At 34.3% G+C, this 16111-nt stretch overlaps 3 protein-coding genes and 1 pseudogene across 3 annotated transcripts; 3 read left to right on the top strand and 1 right to left on the bottom strand.

Annotated features, from left to right (window-relative positions):
• Positions 1-1714: 1714 nt before the first annotated feature.
• LOC145577052 (early nodulin-like protein 20 pseudogene) lies at positions 1715-3139 on the bottom strand (annotated as a pseudogene).
• Positions 3140-4741: 1602 nt separating this feature from the next.
• LOC145575894 (phenylacetaldehyde reductase-like) lies at positions 4742-6936 on the top strand. Its single transcript, XM_081633689.1, has 6 exons — positions 4742-4904; positions 5273-5442; positions 5723-5914; positions 6048-6210; positions 6386-6572; positions 6656-6936. Exons 1-6 carry the CDS (start codon positions 4787-4789, stop codon positions 6798-6800), a joined length of 975 nt encoding a protein of 324 aa, XP_081489815.1. The 5' UTR covers positions 4742-4786; the 3' UTR covers positions 6801-6936.
• A 957-nt stretch (positions 6937-7893) lies between these two features.
• On the top strand, positions 7894-11747 carry LOC145574193 (phenylacetaldehyde reductase-like). Its single transcript, XM_081631933.1, has 6 exons — positions 7894-8084; positions 9560-9729; positions 10302-10493; positions 10865-11024; positions 11123-11309; positions 11424-11747. The coding sequence occupies exons 1-6, from the start codon at positions 7967-7969 to the stop codon at positions 11566-11568; spliced, it is 972 nt and encodes a 323-aa protein (XP_081488059.1). The 5' UTR covers positions 7894-7966; the 3' UTR covers positions 11569-11747.
• Positions 11748-13395: 1648 nt separating this feature from the next.
• LOC145575893 (phenylacetaldehyde reductase-like) lies at positions 13396-15616 on the top strand. Its single transcript, XM_081633688.1, has 6 exons — positions 13396-13554; positions 13745-13914; positions 14487-14678; positions 14879-15041; positions 15143-15332; positions 15442-15616. The coding sequence occupies exons 1-6, from the start codon at positions 13437-13439 to the stop codon at positions 15584-15586; spliced, it is 978 nt and encodes a 325-aa protein (XP_081489814.1). The 5' UTR covers positions 13396-13436; the 3' UTR covers positions 15587-15616.
• Positions 15617-16111: the final 495 nt, after the last annotated feature.

Genomic DNA, 16111 nt, shown 5'->3' with positions numbered 1-16111 from the left:
AATCATAATATTCGAAGTTTTGGAGTAATCCGTAATAAGGGTCTGTTCATATTTATTGAACAAAACAGAACTAGGGGTGAACATGGTTTGGTTTGGTGCGGTTTGTGTTCAAACCAAACCAAACCACAAAATACGGTTTGGTCAATTTTTCAAACCAAACCAAACTATATTAGTATTGAAACCAAACCAAACCAAATCGTAATAATACGATTTGGTGCGGTTTGGTTTACGGTTTATGATGAGATTACTTTTTTTTCTAAAAAATGTCAAATTATACTTCATTAATTTATAATAAAGTTTAAATAATTAGCCCAAATCGATTAAATTGTACTACAAAGTTACAATAAAAATAACAATCCACTAATCAAGTGCTAACACGTGATAAAAATAATACATAACAATCATAAATTCATAATACATTTGTCAAAAAATAAATATTCATATGAAGTATTACATTATTATAGTAATTAATAATAGAGTAGTATTGAACATATAGTTTTTATCTATTTTTCATGTATTTTTATTTTTTTTTAATATATATGATAATTAAATTTTTTTAATTTAAAAATTATATTAATATTAAAATACGGTTTACTGGTTTACGGTTTGGTTTGGTTTATAATTTTTGCAAAACCAAACCAAACCATAAAACATATTTACAAAAAAATCGAAACCAAACCATAATTTTATAAACCGTAAACCAAACCAAACCTCTAAAATACGGTTTGGTCTGGTTTGGTTACGGTCCGGACCAAACTGTATACAGCCCTAAACAGAACTAATTGGAACTGAAATGAATTAAATAGTGGTTAAATGAATATTTTATGAGAGAAAGAAATCAGGAGCTAAATTGAATTAAAATTAAGATGAAGTGAACAGTCCCTAAATAGAGTTGATCATCAATTATCTGATTAATTTTGGTTGGGATTAGGTATGATGTTAATGCTTGCAAAGTGTCAATGTCGAGTTTAGATTTATTGAGATCCTAGACATGCTTGAGTTGGGCCATTTAAATTGAGTAAATTGTTTGTCTCAATTAAATCCTACCTCATGATTAGGTTTATAGGATCAATTTGATTATCTGAATGTGAAGGTCGCATATTCAACATTGTTCACGCTTGTCACTTGTCAGTTAATTACTCAGTTTGTCACGCTTTGATACATATTTCATTTTGGATGCTTAGATTCATACACTTCATAGTTCATATGGTATTATGGTTTTTTTTTTATAAACATTTATTAGACAACTTTCAGAGTTTCTCTTTTAAAATTAATTTTCTTTACTTGATTTTTACAAATCTGAAATAATTTCGGTTTATTAATCAAAACTACGGAGTATTTTTTACTTACATCTTGTTGCTAACTTTTTAAAAGCTGTGAAATTTGTTAATCCCGGATTTTATGTTAATAGTTTTTTAGTTTCCCTCACTATAAGCTCTTGTTGAAGAGACAAATTGTATTAGGCCTAATTATGCATGTATAAGACTATACTTTATCTAAATGATGATCTAGCAAAAAGTCCCATACATTATACATATATAATTAGCAAACATTCAATTATCAGCTTAACCAATTAAACCCAAATCAACTCAAAAGTGTACACTAGAACAGTAGTACAAGGCTACAGACTAGTTGAATCAACAATGATCATTTTGTAACGTTATAGAATGATCATCTAACACAGACTAATTGATGACTAAGTTACAATTTCAATTTAACCAAACAGAACAACAAACACTGAAATTGCTAAAACCAAAACAGGCATGACATTCATGCTTCCTGCATACATGGATTGACCAATAGCATAGTTTTCTTGAGGAGGAGAAGCAGGAGGAGGAGGCGAGTTCTTGACGTCGATTGCGAGTTTCATGCCAGCCCAACAGTACCCTTTGCTGGTAATGAAATAATATGGTCTAGCCTCTGTGAGCTGGAAAACATCTCTGCCACCTTTGGTTATGTTTGCAATAAAATTCCCAGAATTACAATTCTCATAACTTGTTTGGTTCACCTCTAGTACATCAAAATAGTTCTTGTCAAACCTGAATACTGATAAAAAAAAATTAACCCAAACATGTTTAGTAGATAGCAAAAAAATCTTAAAAGGTGTAACATTTTAGTTTTGCACGAAACACAACCATTAGTTCATATGACTTTGACAATATAAAATGTTACACTTAATAAAATTATCTGCCTACATTGGGCAAAAGGTCATAAGTGGTGATTGTGTGGTGGTTCAATGACCTTTTTTCCAGCTCATTTCCCGTGGTGAGCATTATAACTACGTAACAAATGTTATTAGAGTCATTAATAACTCAAGTTAATGCAGAAAATTTCCTCAAAAATAAAAAAGTTAAGGCAGAGAATTTGATTCATTAATTCTCTACCTCTAATAACTTGAGTCGTGAATTTTTTGCCACTAATAATTTGAGTCATTAATGACTCTAATAACTTGAGTTTCCATTAAATTTACTCCATAGTTTTATGCAAACTCAAACCAGTCAACTAATCCAAAACAAAGTTTTTCCAGTCTAAGCCTTATCACAATTCACACGCAAAAAAAAAAAAAAAAAAAAAAAAAAAAAAACATACAAATTAATAAATAAATTAGGTTTTTAAATCTTTAAAAGCGCTACATATCAGCTATGATTGCAAGTATATACTCGGTAACATTCTTATAATGGTACAATAATGCTAATGTATTTTAAGATTTTATATTTTATACATATTCATAAAATTAAATATTTATAATAGCTATTTAATGGTTGCAGCAGCGTGATTTGATTTAAAAAGTTTAGAAAATCGCATCTAAACCAAAAACCTCGGTTTAATCAAAATTCTAAATCATAATTTTGGACCGCACTCTGAATTGCCAAAAAAACGTCAATATTTGAAACAAATACATAAAATTGAAGAAAGCAAAAGTTGTAAACGCCAAGATACATTAATATAGAGAGAAAGAATTACATAGCCATTCTCCAATGTAAAAGGTTTGTTGAGAGACCCAATACGTGTAGTTGATGCCTTGATTCCATCCCGCGTTACCTCCGACAGTCACTAGCTCTCCGTTAACACCACCAAACATTAGCGTTACCAACACCACCACCCACATTATCACCAACTTCACCCCTGAAAATTCCATGATTTTAATTAAACTCTAATTTGTTTTTTTATTTTTTATTTGGGTGCAATAATATATTAAGTTATAAATGAATCAAGATTAAAATGTTACTACTTATGATAGTGATTAGTTTCCTTAGTTGAGTGTAAAATCATAATGCACTATCAAATAAGATTTACACAATTTCTTGCCATTTGTGAGATACTCTCTCGGTTTTTAAATACTTGCTCAATTTCTCTATGCGCGGAGTTTTAGATGAAATAATAAAATATGGAAGTGGAGGGGTAGGTGGAAGAATAAAAAATTGTAAAAAATAAAAGTAGTGAAGAAAATTGAAGAAAAGGGAATATAAAATTAATAGAATATGAATTATGGTGGGTCCAATAGGTGAGAGAAATTAATTAAATATTGCAAAAACTTTCTAAATAAAAAAATAAAGTAAATATTTAAAAAGGAAGGGAGTATCAAATAGCATAATTGCTTACCTTTTTGTGCATGATTCATCTCCTTTTAGAATTTCTCATTTATGACAGTTATGAAATGGGATGACTTAAAAGCTGGGCTTGGGCTTTGCAGTGTAATTTCACGCGTTGTGTGAACGTGTATTGTGCTTAACTGAGTTATGCATGTGACGAATCTCTACCTTATAAAAAAGGTTGAGACAACAGATATAAATAGTGTTCGGATAATTATATAGCCTCTAAAATGTTTATTTACTTATTTGCTCTCATTAATATTAATTATAAATTCTTAAATAGACCTGCTTTACACTAATTTATTGTAAACCACAACATTAGAGACACTATGATTGTTTTATTAAAATAAAAAGTCATTATATTAAAATAAAGGTCATTATGTTAAAATAAAATTTATTGTGATATTTTTTTAATGAAATTTTTAATATATAATGGTCAATATGAATTATATAGATCATTATGTTGAAATTGGGTTACTATTCAACGTAAACATCGTAATTTAGGTTCACAATGACATTAAAAGGTACACAAGTTTTAAAAAATGTCACTATGTTAAAAATAAGGTGACTATGTTAAAATTAAGAGTCACTATGTTTAATATAACCTTAGTTACGTGAATATAAACGTTAGGTCCACCCAAGATTTTTTAACTTTTAAAAATTGTATACGGATTTTTATACCGCTAGAAATATTTGTTTACATATTTTCTCTCATTAATGCTAACAACTAAATTTGTGATACAATATAAGATCAAACTGAAAGTCTGAAAGATTTCTTAAACATGAATAGCAAGGACGCACACCCTAATTAAGAAAAAGTTGTGTTGTACCAAGCCCGTGTCGATTTTTCATAAAAGTAAATGATTACAGTATTTGAGTACCTCATGCCTTTGTGATTCTACCGTGTTTTGGGCCTTGGATTTCCACCATGGACTAGACTAGGCGTTCATAGTAAAAAAAATCCTCTTTAATCAGTGAAGTATCATGTATTTTGTTCTTTAAAAATATTAAAACCTGTTTAGAATTTGTGCACCAACTCACACTTACTACAACTCTCATAAGTCAAAAATTGCACCCTGTCTAAGAAAAGTCATATATGTCACCTTTATTTACGTCATTGTTTATACTAGCCATTTGAATTTCTCGCTTATACATCAAAATTGAACTCCTAATACTGCAGCAAGAAGAGAAAAATGAGTAGAGAAGGTAAGGTAGTCTGTGTCACTGGAGCGTCCGGTTACATTGCTTCATGGCTAGTGAAGCTCCTTCTTCAACGTGGTTACACCGTGAAAGCCACAGTTCGCGATCCTAGTATGTTTCCTTCTCCTCCCTTTTCTTTCTTTCATTATATCCTCCTAAATTCCATTTTATTTTCTCATATTGTGCAAATTCTTATTAAAAAACGGTCCAACATATTAATACAAATATCATATTGATAAGTTGTATCATACAAGTATCATATTACAAAAAGGGTTAAGATTAGATGAGGCTGATGTTTAACAAGGCCAAAACATACAAGACATTACCTAATAAATACCATTTTATTCGTTTACAAAATAGTTTAAATTTGGTTAAGCTGATTGCTGATGAATTGAGATTATAGAGTATTTCTTATGATTTTAATGACTAAAATTGGACAACTCTTTAAGCTGTAACAAACTGTATTTAATTTACTGCAGATGATCCAAAGAAAGTAGAGCATTTGCGTTCTCTAGACGGAGCAAAGGAACGGCTTTACTTATTTCCTGCAAATCTGTTGGAGGAGGGCTCTTTTGATGCTGCTGTCGAAGGTTGTGAAGGTGTTTTTCACACTGCATCCCCCTTAACCTACGATTTTATAGATCCACAGGTACTTATACATATATCCTTCGCTTTATATTACCTTCTCAAGCATTTTGTTTGTTGTATACAGGCTATATCCTAAAACAGTCCATTAATAGTCGGTTTTATTGTTGTATACTGGCTATATATATATGGAGAAAGTGACATGAATAAATGGCTTGATGGTAGCTGAATTGTGTAGTAAACTTTGTGTATTGTATGATAAAGCCTGATTTTAACAGGAGAAGATTCTATTGTTTCTTTCATTCTTTTATAAATTATCTTCCTTATTTTTCGGATTATATCAGGCTGAGTTGCTTGATCCTGCAGTGAAGGGAACACTTAATGTCCTTAACTCCTGTGCAAAAGTTCCATCAATAAAGAGAGTAATTCTGACATCTTCAATAGCAGCAGTTGTATACAATGGCAAACCTTTAAGTCCTGAGGTGGTGGTTGACGAAAGCTGGTTTTCTGATCCCGATTTCTGTAGGACATCAAAGGTGCTTATCATAATATCATCTACTTTGTACTTAATATTACTAATCTTTTAAAAAACCGATCCTTAACTAGTCCGGTTGAAGCTTGATCAAATTGCGAGTATACATGTGACAGAGTGCTCTGGTTATTCTGCAGGAGTGGTATGCTCTCTCCAAAGTAATGGCTGAAGATGCTTCTTGGAAGTTTGCGAAAGACAAGGGTATTGACATGGTAACGATAAATCCATCAGTTGTTATCGGACCATTATTACAGCCAACGCTGAACACAAGTTCTGCTGCATTTGCACAACTGTTCAGTGGTAAGCATCGTGTTTCAGACTCCCAAAGTAATCTCCTTACATGTTTAAATCTTCCCGATTTTAGCAGGAAATTGCCCTGGTATTGGACTGATAAGTCTGTCTGATGCCTAAGAGAATCATGTTGTTATTGCTCGCCAAATGACTGATATAGTTACTAATTCTGCGATTTCTGCAGGATCAGAAACTTATCCTAATATAACATTCAGTTGGGTTCATGTCAAAGATGTAGCCAATGCTCATATCCTGGCACTCGAGGTACCTTCTGCTAATGGAAGATATAACTTAGCTGAAACTGTCTCCCATTTCTCAGAAACAGTGAGGATACTAAGAGAGCTTTACCCTGACGCCGTACTCCCTGAAAAGTAAGCTGTTTCCTTCTTCTGTCAGGTGTCCTACTGTATTCTGCTTGTTCCTGATACTTATCTCAGGGACCAAATTTCTACAGGTGTGCAGATGATGGTCCTTTGGAGCCGGCATTCCAGGTTTTGCAGGAGAAAGCTCGCAGTTTGGGTGTCGACTATATCCCATTCAAAACAAGCCTCAAGGAGACTGTTGAAAGCCTCAAAGAGAAGGGGTTTATCAGCTTCTGAAATTCATTTGAAGATTATAAACTAGTATATGAAAGGCCTCGAGTGTATGTTGAACTAATGTAATTTATGAGTGATTGTATCTGTATGCTGCATTGGTGAGTGCTAGTTTGGATATTGAGCTGAAATTATCATGGATCAAGTGCTTATTATTGCTGAGTTTTGATGTTATTAATGGATCAACTAGACTTAATAAACATTTAAACCACTAGTGTGATAGTGTCACATTCTCACATCTGTAGTATAAAGTACTACCACTTTTAATCTTTATCATTATTTTTTTTATTACATACATATTTGATCAAACAATTGATAAGAATCGTATAAATAAATACGAGGGGCAACTTGAAACGAAAATTCTCTACATTTTCTCAAACCTCTTCAAAAAACCTTTTTCGCTAATCCGAACTGAATTGACTCGTGAGAGATTCCTGTTTGATAAGTCGCTTTCTTTTTTATCTTGATAGGTCGCTTTCTCCTTATCTACAAATAAATCAATACATATTGAGTTTTTAATTTTTCCAAACTCATAATTATGCCTAATCCCTAAGCATAATTATTTATTTCCTTACAAAATTTGCTACTAATGTCCTTTGCATCTAACAATTATTAATGTAGGGTACATTCGGATGAGCACCGAAATATATTCATGCACTTTTGCATCGTGATTCCATCTAATAGTTAGGCCCCCGTTCACTTCACCTTAACTTTAGTGAACTGAAATTATTTTTTCTGAACTAATATTTTTTTTTTTTTTTTTTTAAGATGAAGTAAACAGGGTTTTATGCCTTTATCATATAGAATACATTCGGGTGAACACCGTGATACATTCGGATTCTCTCCCGTGGATCACATAAGCCAAAAACCTAATTGGAGTGGTTGTCAATATTAACCACAACATCTTAACCTCACCAACTCACCATAATTATCGAAACACACACGTCACTAATGATGTGGTCTTAACATTATGTACAACATTCCATCTTTGACCGACACAAATTTATTTTGATTACTCGTAATCGCAATTAATTCTGTTGCATTTATTTATAGTAAGAAAATAACTGAAAATTAGAAGGTGAATAGTTTCATTTCAACCAACTTCACTGTTCACAGTTGTTCACACCCAGAAAAAATAGCAGCAAGTTAGAGAGAGAAAGAGGAGAGAGAAAATGAGCGGGGCAGGGAAGACGGTGTGTGTCACCGGAGCATCCGGTTATATCGCTTCATGGCTAGTCAAGCTTCTTCTTCAGCGCGGTTACTCTGTTCGAGCCACCGTTCGTGATCCCAGTTTGTTTCTTTCTCTCTCCTTTTTTTTTTTTTTTTTTTTTTCCAGAATTTCATTGTTTTTGTTTTTCGATTATTGAATTTTGGTGGGTGTGTTACGTATTTATAATCGATGATGTAGTTGAATTTTGAGTTGTGTTGTGGTTGGAATTGTGTTGAGGGTTTTTGGTGATGATTGCGTTTGATGCTTTTCATTTGCTGAATTTTGGTGTGTATTGTTCGTAATTTGGGATTAATTTTGTGTTTGTTAGGGATATTTTTGTTGAATTTTGTGGATGATTTTAGGGGTATTTAACTTTTCTGCATTCATTTGTGATTTTGTTTGTCAAATTATTTTGGGTTGTGGGAGGTAGTTTGAAGAAGTGAAGATAACGCTGATTGTTGTCGAAGATTAGGTCGAAAATGATTTGTATATAGTCCTATACAAAGGATTTAGTGGTGACCGATTGGTTTGGATCATAGAGATGCTGGTTTCTGAACCTTCGGTCATTAATCAAACTTAAGAAAAGAAAAAATTGATCGACTTGAACTTGATTAGCTCGTTTATAATCTGATTCAATCGATTTTTGTTTTACACAACCCCGAAAATTATCTAAGCTTGTAGTTGAACTGTATCATCCCTTGTCACTTATTGTGGTCTACAAAAAGAGCAAAGGAGAAAGGGAAAGGAAAAGGGAATTATGCACTTCCTTATCCTATTTTATACTAATTATTGTTTGCCCCTTTTTGCAAAATCAACACACCCTAAAATTTGCTTTTCCTCCAGCTCTTTGTTTATATATTTTTGGTCACCATCACTAACTAGCTTTTCCGCTCCATATTACACCCAAATACCCAATTCAGTTAGGGTGCTACTAAAGTATCCCAACATGTATTTCAATCTACTTAATACTATACTACCAACTACCCTTAAGTGGACAGTGTTCAAATGTAGACTTGTCTTATGATTACTTGGGTTTGTGGGTATTGGGAAATGGGAAGTAGTATGTAAGTGTTTCTGGTGTTGATGTGCAGGAACTGCAAATGAAAGTTTCTGCAAACCATTGTCTATTCGTGAATGTAAGTATTAAATGCGATAACTCTATGCAAAGAGTGTGCTTTGAGAGAGCAAATACATCTGCATTGGCTATTCATTTAGTCATACACTCCCTACACTGAATTAGTATAGACTGGGGAGGTGCTGGAGAGGGAAGAATCAAGTTGTAAAAAGTATTCAATGCTCTGTCTATATCTAGCAGACTGGGGAGTACATTGGCATCTTTTTTTTTTTTTTTTTTTTTTTTTTGAAGGAATAGGTCACATATATTGCTAATTTTTTGAGATTGTTGTGTGATATGCCCAAACCTGATTATCTTCTCTTGTTCTCTATCAGCTCATCAACTTTTTGAAAAGATGAAATGGTCTCTTTTTCTTTTTTCAATTTTGTAACTGAAGTTGGATAGCTTTTTTTTTTATGGAAGAGTTGCTTCTTGTTGCAGACAATCCGAAGAAAGTTGAGCACTTGCTTTCTCTAGATGGAGCTAAGGAGCGACTTCACTTGTTTACTGCAAACCTGTTGGAGGAGGGATCTTTTGATGCTGCTGTGGAGGGTTGTGACGGTGTTTTTCACACTGCTTCTCCCTTCTACCATGATGTTAAAGACCCAGAGGTTTAACTTTTCCTTTGCACATTTCTTTGTTCTTTTTTTGCATGCTGTTCATTACATATGGCATATTGGTAGTAGGCCTTTGATTGTAGAATCACGTTATGTTCTGTACTAGTGACCTATGGACTATATATCTGTTACCAGCTAGCCTGGTTCTTTGTAAGTCTGCTCATTTGAAACTACCGTAATTTTGAGAATACACCGTTCTGTAGTGGTCATTGTTGTGGGGATAGAGGGTTTCATGTAATTGCAAGTAGTACTTACAAGACGAGACCAACTTATTGTTGTTTTTCTGCCTTGTACGAGTATAAACCTGGTACCCACATCATTTTTGTGGGGAACCATGTCTGTATATGTTTATTTTTATGGCTTTACCCATTGTCATTTTTATGATGTATAATCTTTCTATTAATATTGTATTGCTTTGTGTGCCTTACTAGATTACTAGGTAAACAGAGCTGGCAAGTAGCATGTATATAGTTTGTTAGTGCCCCGTGCTAAGCAGTTATGTTAATGTTTCTTTGGTTTATAGATGATTCTTTCCTTCTTGACCTGTTTTCTTTACTTCTTATTAGGCTGAATTGCTTGATCCTGCTGTGAAGGGAACACTTAATGTTCTCAATGCCTGTGCAAAAGTCCAATCAATCAAAAGGGTGGTGCTGACATCTTCAATGGCAGCAGTTGCTTACAATAGCAGACCTCGAACTCCAGAAGTGGTGGTTGATGAAACCTGGTTTACTGATGCAAATCTCAGTAGGGAAACAAAGGTGCGTAAATGTCAACCTTTTGCTGCTTAACTGCTTTAAATTTGACTTGGGAAGGGATCATAGAAGTAAGTTAACCAATGCCAGCTGCTTGCTGAGTCTTCGATGTGTAGGAACTGAAGCTGTAATCAATGTTAGGAACTTAGGATAGTTAACACTGGTTGTGCATGTCAACTTTTTAATTTAAGAGGATAATTTAAGAGGACTGTGGATTTGGATCAAATCCCATATATTTTTGCTGCATGCATTTCTTACGGTGATGTTTATGGCCTATGATGCTTATTCTCTCGGTTTGCTGACACATACATTCCAAGCACTTATTCCTTGTCTAAAAATATCATATTCAAACTTCTAAATCTTTTGAGCTGATACAGATGTGGTATGTGCTCTCTAAAACTTTGGCTGAAGAAGCGGCATGGAAATTTGTGAAAGAGAAGGGCATTGATATGGTGACTATAAATCCGGCAATGGTTATTGGACCACTGTTGCAGCCAACACTCAACACAAGTGCTGCTGCAATAGCGAAATTATTTGGTATGTGTCTTGAGAAATTATTTTGTTCCTATCAAGACAAGCTGATCCTTTTTAAAATACAGCTGTTTTTGATAATTTTTTTATTCCCTATCTTGCAGGTTCTGAAACTTATAAAAACATGACTCTTGGTTGGGTACATGTTAAAGATGTTGCCATGGCACATATCCTGGCACTTGAAGTGTCTTCAGCTGAAGGAAGATACTGCTTAGTCGAAAGCACTGCCCATTATGCAGATATTGTGAAGATTTTGAAAGAACTTTATCCGAATGCCAAACTCCCTGAAAAGTAAGTTATTTCCATCTTCAGTATCCCTGCTGTTAGGTGCCCTATCTTATGGACAGATAGGAGAGAATGTTTGTTTCCATATTGCTAACTTTCTGAACCTCCAAATTACTTCAGGTGTGAAGATGACAGTCCTTTGAAGCCATTATACCAAGTCTCGAAGAAGAAAACTCAGAGTTTGGGCATCGACTATATTCCTCTCAAAACAAGCGTCAAGGAGACTGTTGAAAGCCTGAAGGAGAAGGGGTTTGTCAGCATTTAAGTTACACAAGAAATCAATAGCTGGTTTTTAATAAGAGGCTTTTGATTGATCTTTGTATGTGTTGGTGTGTCATGTTGCTTATGCATGACTTTAGCAAGTACCCCTGGATATTATTCTCAAAACTTGTCTTGAAACTTTTTATGCATTTATAGTAAGGGTTACTCTACATTACTTCATAATTGTCTTAACATCCTCACCATACACAGATCAGGGATGTATGGCATCTAGACCTGGCAATCCTGACCCGACCCGATTGACCCGACCCGAATAACCCGACCCGTAACCTGAAGTTGACCCGAAATCATTGACCCGAAAATGACCCGAACTCGAACTAACCCGACCCGACCTGAACCCGACCCGAAATGGAGTTGACCCGAACATGACCCGATGACCCGAAGTGACCCGACTCGAATGACCTGACCCGAAATTGACCCGAAACCCGAACTTGACCCGACCCAAAATGACCCGAAACCCGAAGTGGCCCGACCCAATTTTAACCCGAATTGATTGACCCCAATCAACCCGACCCGAATTGACCCGAATAATAAGAGAATAGGATGAAATGGTTAATTACTTGTTTTAAGGCTTCTTTATTTTCTAAGTAATAGGTACTCACGATTTTTTTTTTTAACGATTTTACTTTATTTTCCAACTATTTTTTTTTTAAGTGAATTTATATTGGTGACCCAACACAAACTTGACCCGAATAGACCCGACCCGAGTTGACTCGACCGAAATTGACCCGAAAATTGATCCTAAATATTGACCCGACCCGAAAAGACTCGACCCGAATTGACCCGACCCGAACTTAACCCGACCCGAACTTGACCTGACCCGAACTTGACCCGAAGTGCTGACCTGAATTTGACCCGAAACCCGAGTCGACCCGACTCGACCCGAACCCGACTCGAACATTTGTTGACCCGAACTTGACCCGACCTGAATTGACCCGACCCGAACCCGACCCGAATGACCTGTTTGCCAGGTCTAATGGCATCTATCTATCTATCTATATATATATATATATATATATATATATATATATATATATATATATATATATATATATATATATATATATATATATATATATATATATATATATATATATATATTCTGTAATTTCTATTAGGACTCGTATTTTGTAGTTGACATTTTATTATATTAATTGCACATTAAGTAGGTGATTTAATGGGACTTAGGCCACTTAGCCCCTCTCCTTCACCAAAAGAAAAAAAGGTAGGTGATTTAATTATGTGTTTGTTTAATTTCCAAATAATTCTAGATACATAGCTCTAGCATTGTAGTGCATATTTTAATTTTAAAATAATTTGCTAACCAAGTACATATTTTAATTTTTTACATGTTTGTTAATTAATTTACGGTTTTTAAGGTGATAAAACCGGGGCTCCCTTGTGATTTCCCTTTTTTTTTTTTCAAAAAATTGTCACTAGTGAAGTGGAATGGTCAATTGTGGATCCCTTGACATGTTTTGGACACAATAATTTATCTTGTTGTAGGAAGGAAAAAAAAAATAGTGTCATGGAAAATGGTAAATTCATCCATTATTATTTATCTTATCATGTAATTTCTGTCAATATCATGCATTGACTTGAAATTGCACACTCCCTTTGTAATCATGAGTTTATATAATATGACAATCAAATTAAACTCCTTATTAACACGTCATCAGTGACCTCCCATGAATTCGGGTAGTGATAAATAAGCACGTCACTAATGATGTTATAGTTTGACATGTACTCTGTATTTTTATTCTTTTAAATAAACAACCGATAAACGGAACAATGGAAGGTTGATCATCTCGTAAAAGTCACTCAACAAAGTAGCATCAAGTGAGAGGAGAGAGAATGAGCGGAGCAGGGAAGACGGTGTGTGTGACCGGAGCATCCGGTTACATAGCTTCATGGCTGGTTAAGCTTCTTCTTCAACGGGGTTACTCTGTCAATGCCACCGTTCGTGATCTCAGTTTGTTCTTTCTCTCTTTTCTTTTTCTTAAATAATTTTTTTTTTAATCGATTTTTGAATTTTGGTATGTTTGTTTCTTATTTACAAAGTATATAATATGTAAACTGCTTGGTGCTTGCAAAGAAACATTGGTCTCTCTCTCGTTCTTTTTAATAGCTTTGTTATGGACAAATATTGCTTTTTCTTGCAGATGATCCTAAGAAAGTTGAGCATTTACATTCACTAGACGGAGCTAAGGACCGACTTCACTTGTTTACGGCGAACCTTTTGGAGGATGGATCTTTTGATGCTGCATTGGAAGGTTGTGAAGGTGTTTTTCACACTGCTTCTCCCTTCTTTCTCGATATTAAAGACCCAGAGGTTCAACTTTTCCTTTTCACATTTCTTTTCTTATTCTTTCCATGCTATTGCATATTGTATGTGGTGACACTGTCGTGTTTACCTGTGTTCTGTAATGCATGAATGCCCTATGGACTACACGAGTGTACGTAACATCTGTTTCTATTTCAACTAGCTCTCTGTAAGCCTGGTCATTTAGAATATTCGGATTTGTAACGGTCTGTTGTTGCAGGGGTGTATGTAGGGGGTTCATGAAATAAATAACATTTCTGTCCTGTTGCCTCGTATAAAACTGACCTACATTGGTTATTTGGTGAATTGTAGTTGTACATGTTTGTTTTACGGCTTTATTCATTGTTACTCGTATTATTGTAGTTTTGTGATCGATTAGAGACTATTACTATTGTTTAGCTTTGTCGGTGTTACTAGCTAGGTAGATGGAGCTCACAAGTAGTTTGTTGAAACAGAATAGCATTGGCAGCTGATTTTTGTGCATGTGTTTTATGTTAAGCAGTAATGTTTTGATTGTGTTTGTTTAATTTATAGGTGATTCTTTTCTTCTTGACCTGTTTTTCTTCACTTCTTCATACCAGGCTGAATTGCTTGATCCTGCTGTGAAAGGAACACTTAACGTCCTCAAATCCTGTGCAAAATTCCCATCAATTAAAAGAGTAGTTCTAACATCTTCAATGGCCTCGGTTACACATAATGGTAGACCTCTAATTCCAGAAGTGGTGGTTGATGAAACCTGGTTTACTGATCCAAATCTCGTTAGGGAATCAAAGGTGTGCAATTTTTTTGACATGTAATCAAACTTATGTTTTTACTTCCATCACTAATTTAAGTGATCCGGTAAAATGGATTATAGAAACTATGAACCAATGCCAGCTGATTGCTTGCATTTAGTGTTAAGATGGTTAATATTGTTTTATTATCTAAACATCATATAAATCTTCAGAATTGTAAGTCTTTTGAGTTGGTACAGATGTGGTATGTGCTCTCTAAAATTTTGGCCGAGGAAGCTGCTTGGAAGTTTGTGAAAGAGAAGGGTATTGATATGGTGACTATTAATCCTGCAGTGGTTATCGGACCATTGCTGCAGCCAACACTCAACACAAGCGCTGCTATAATAGTGAGCTTATTTGATGGTACGCGTCATGTGAGAAATTTCTGTTGTCCTTTGCAAGACAATTTGAGCTAGCCTTTTAAACTACAGCAATTAACATGTATGCTTATTGCAATAATGCAGGTTCCGAAACATTTAATAACATGACTTTTGGTTGGGTACATGTTAAAGATGTTGCCATGGCACATATCCTGGCATTTGAAGTCCCTTCAGCTAAAGGAAGGTACTGCTTAGTTGAAACTGTTGCACATTATGATTCAGATATAGTTAAGGTGTTAAAAGAGCTTTATCCAAACGCGGTACTCTTTTCAAAGTAAGTTGTTTCTATCTTCAGTATTCCTTCTATTAGGCACCTTACCTTCTCTTCAGAGAGTACAGCTGTTTCCTTATTGGTAACGTTTTAAGCCGCCAAATAATTTCAGGTGCAAAGACGGCAGTCCATTGAAGCCTGTTTACCAGGTCTCAAAGGAGAAAACTCAAAGTTTGGGCATCGATTATATTCCTCTTAAAACAAGCCTTAAGGAGACTGTTGAAAGCCTGAAGGAGAAGGGGTTTATCAGCATTTAAGTCGATCAATAACTAGTTTTGAATATGAGTCATTTTGTATTGGTACGAGTCATTTTGCTTATGTATGACTATTAAATATTCAAAGAAGAGTAATAAGCATTTCCATCATGTCCAGAAAAGAAGGGTTTTCTTATTTACACTCGTATAAGACCTTAGTCATTAAAAGCATACATTGAAACCTTTCATTTAACTCTAAATAAGTATATAAATTATAAAAAGTTGATATTAGGAAACTAATCATTATGACGATTCCAACAAGTATCAAAGTAGATTATGTAACTATTCAAAAAAAAAAAAGTAGATTATGTAAACCGTGCAAAAAGTTATTTTAAAGGTGAAAAGCCAAAAATCAATACTTACGGAGTAAAAGGTAGTAAGTTTTTTTTTTTATTTTTGGCTGAAAAAACCTTTAATCAATAAAAAGTCATTTACCAAACGCCTTTTAAGTTATTTGACTTAGATAAAAAGCCAAAAGTTGATGAAATAGCCACCAAATGACCAAAAGCCATTTGCAAAACACTCCTT

This window comes from Chenopodium album, chromosome 13 (genome assembly GCF_948465745.1).
Source record: "Chenopodium album chromosome 13, dcCheAlbu1.1, whole genome shotgun sequence".
NCBI classification, from domain to species: Eukaryota; Viridiplantae; Streptophyta; class Magnoliopsida; order Caryophyllales; family Amaranthaceae; genus Chenopodium; species Chenopodium album.
The sequence above is the reverse complement of the archived record's forward strand: the minus strand, read 5'-3'. Positions and strand labels throughout refer to the sequence as shown.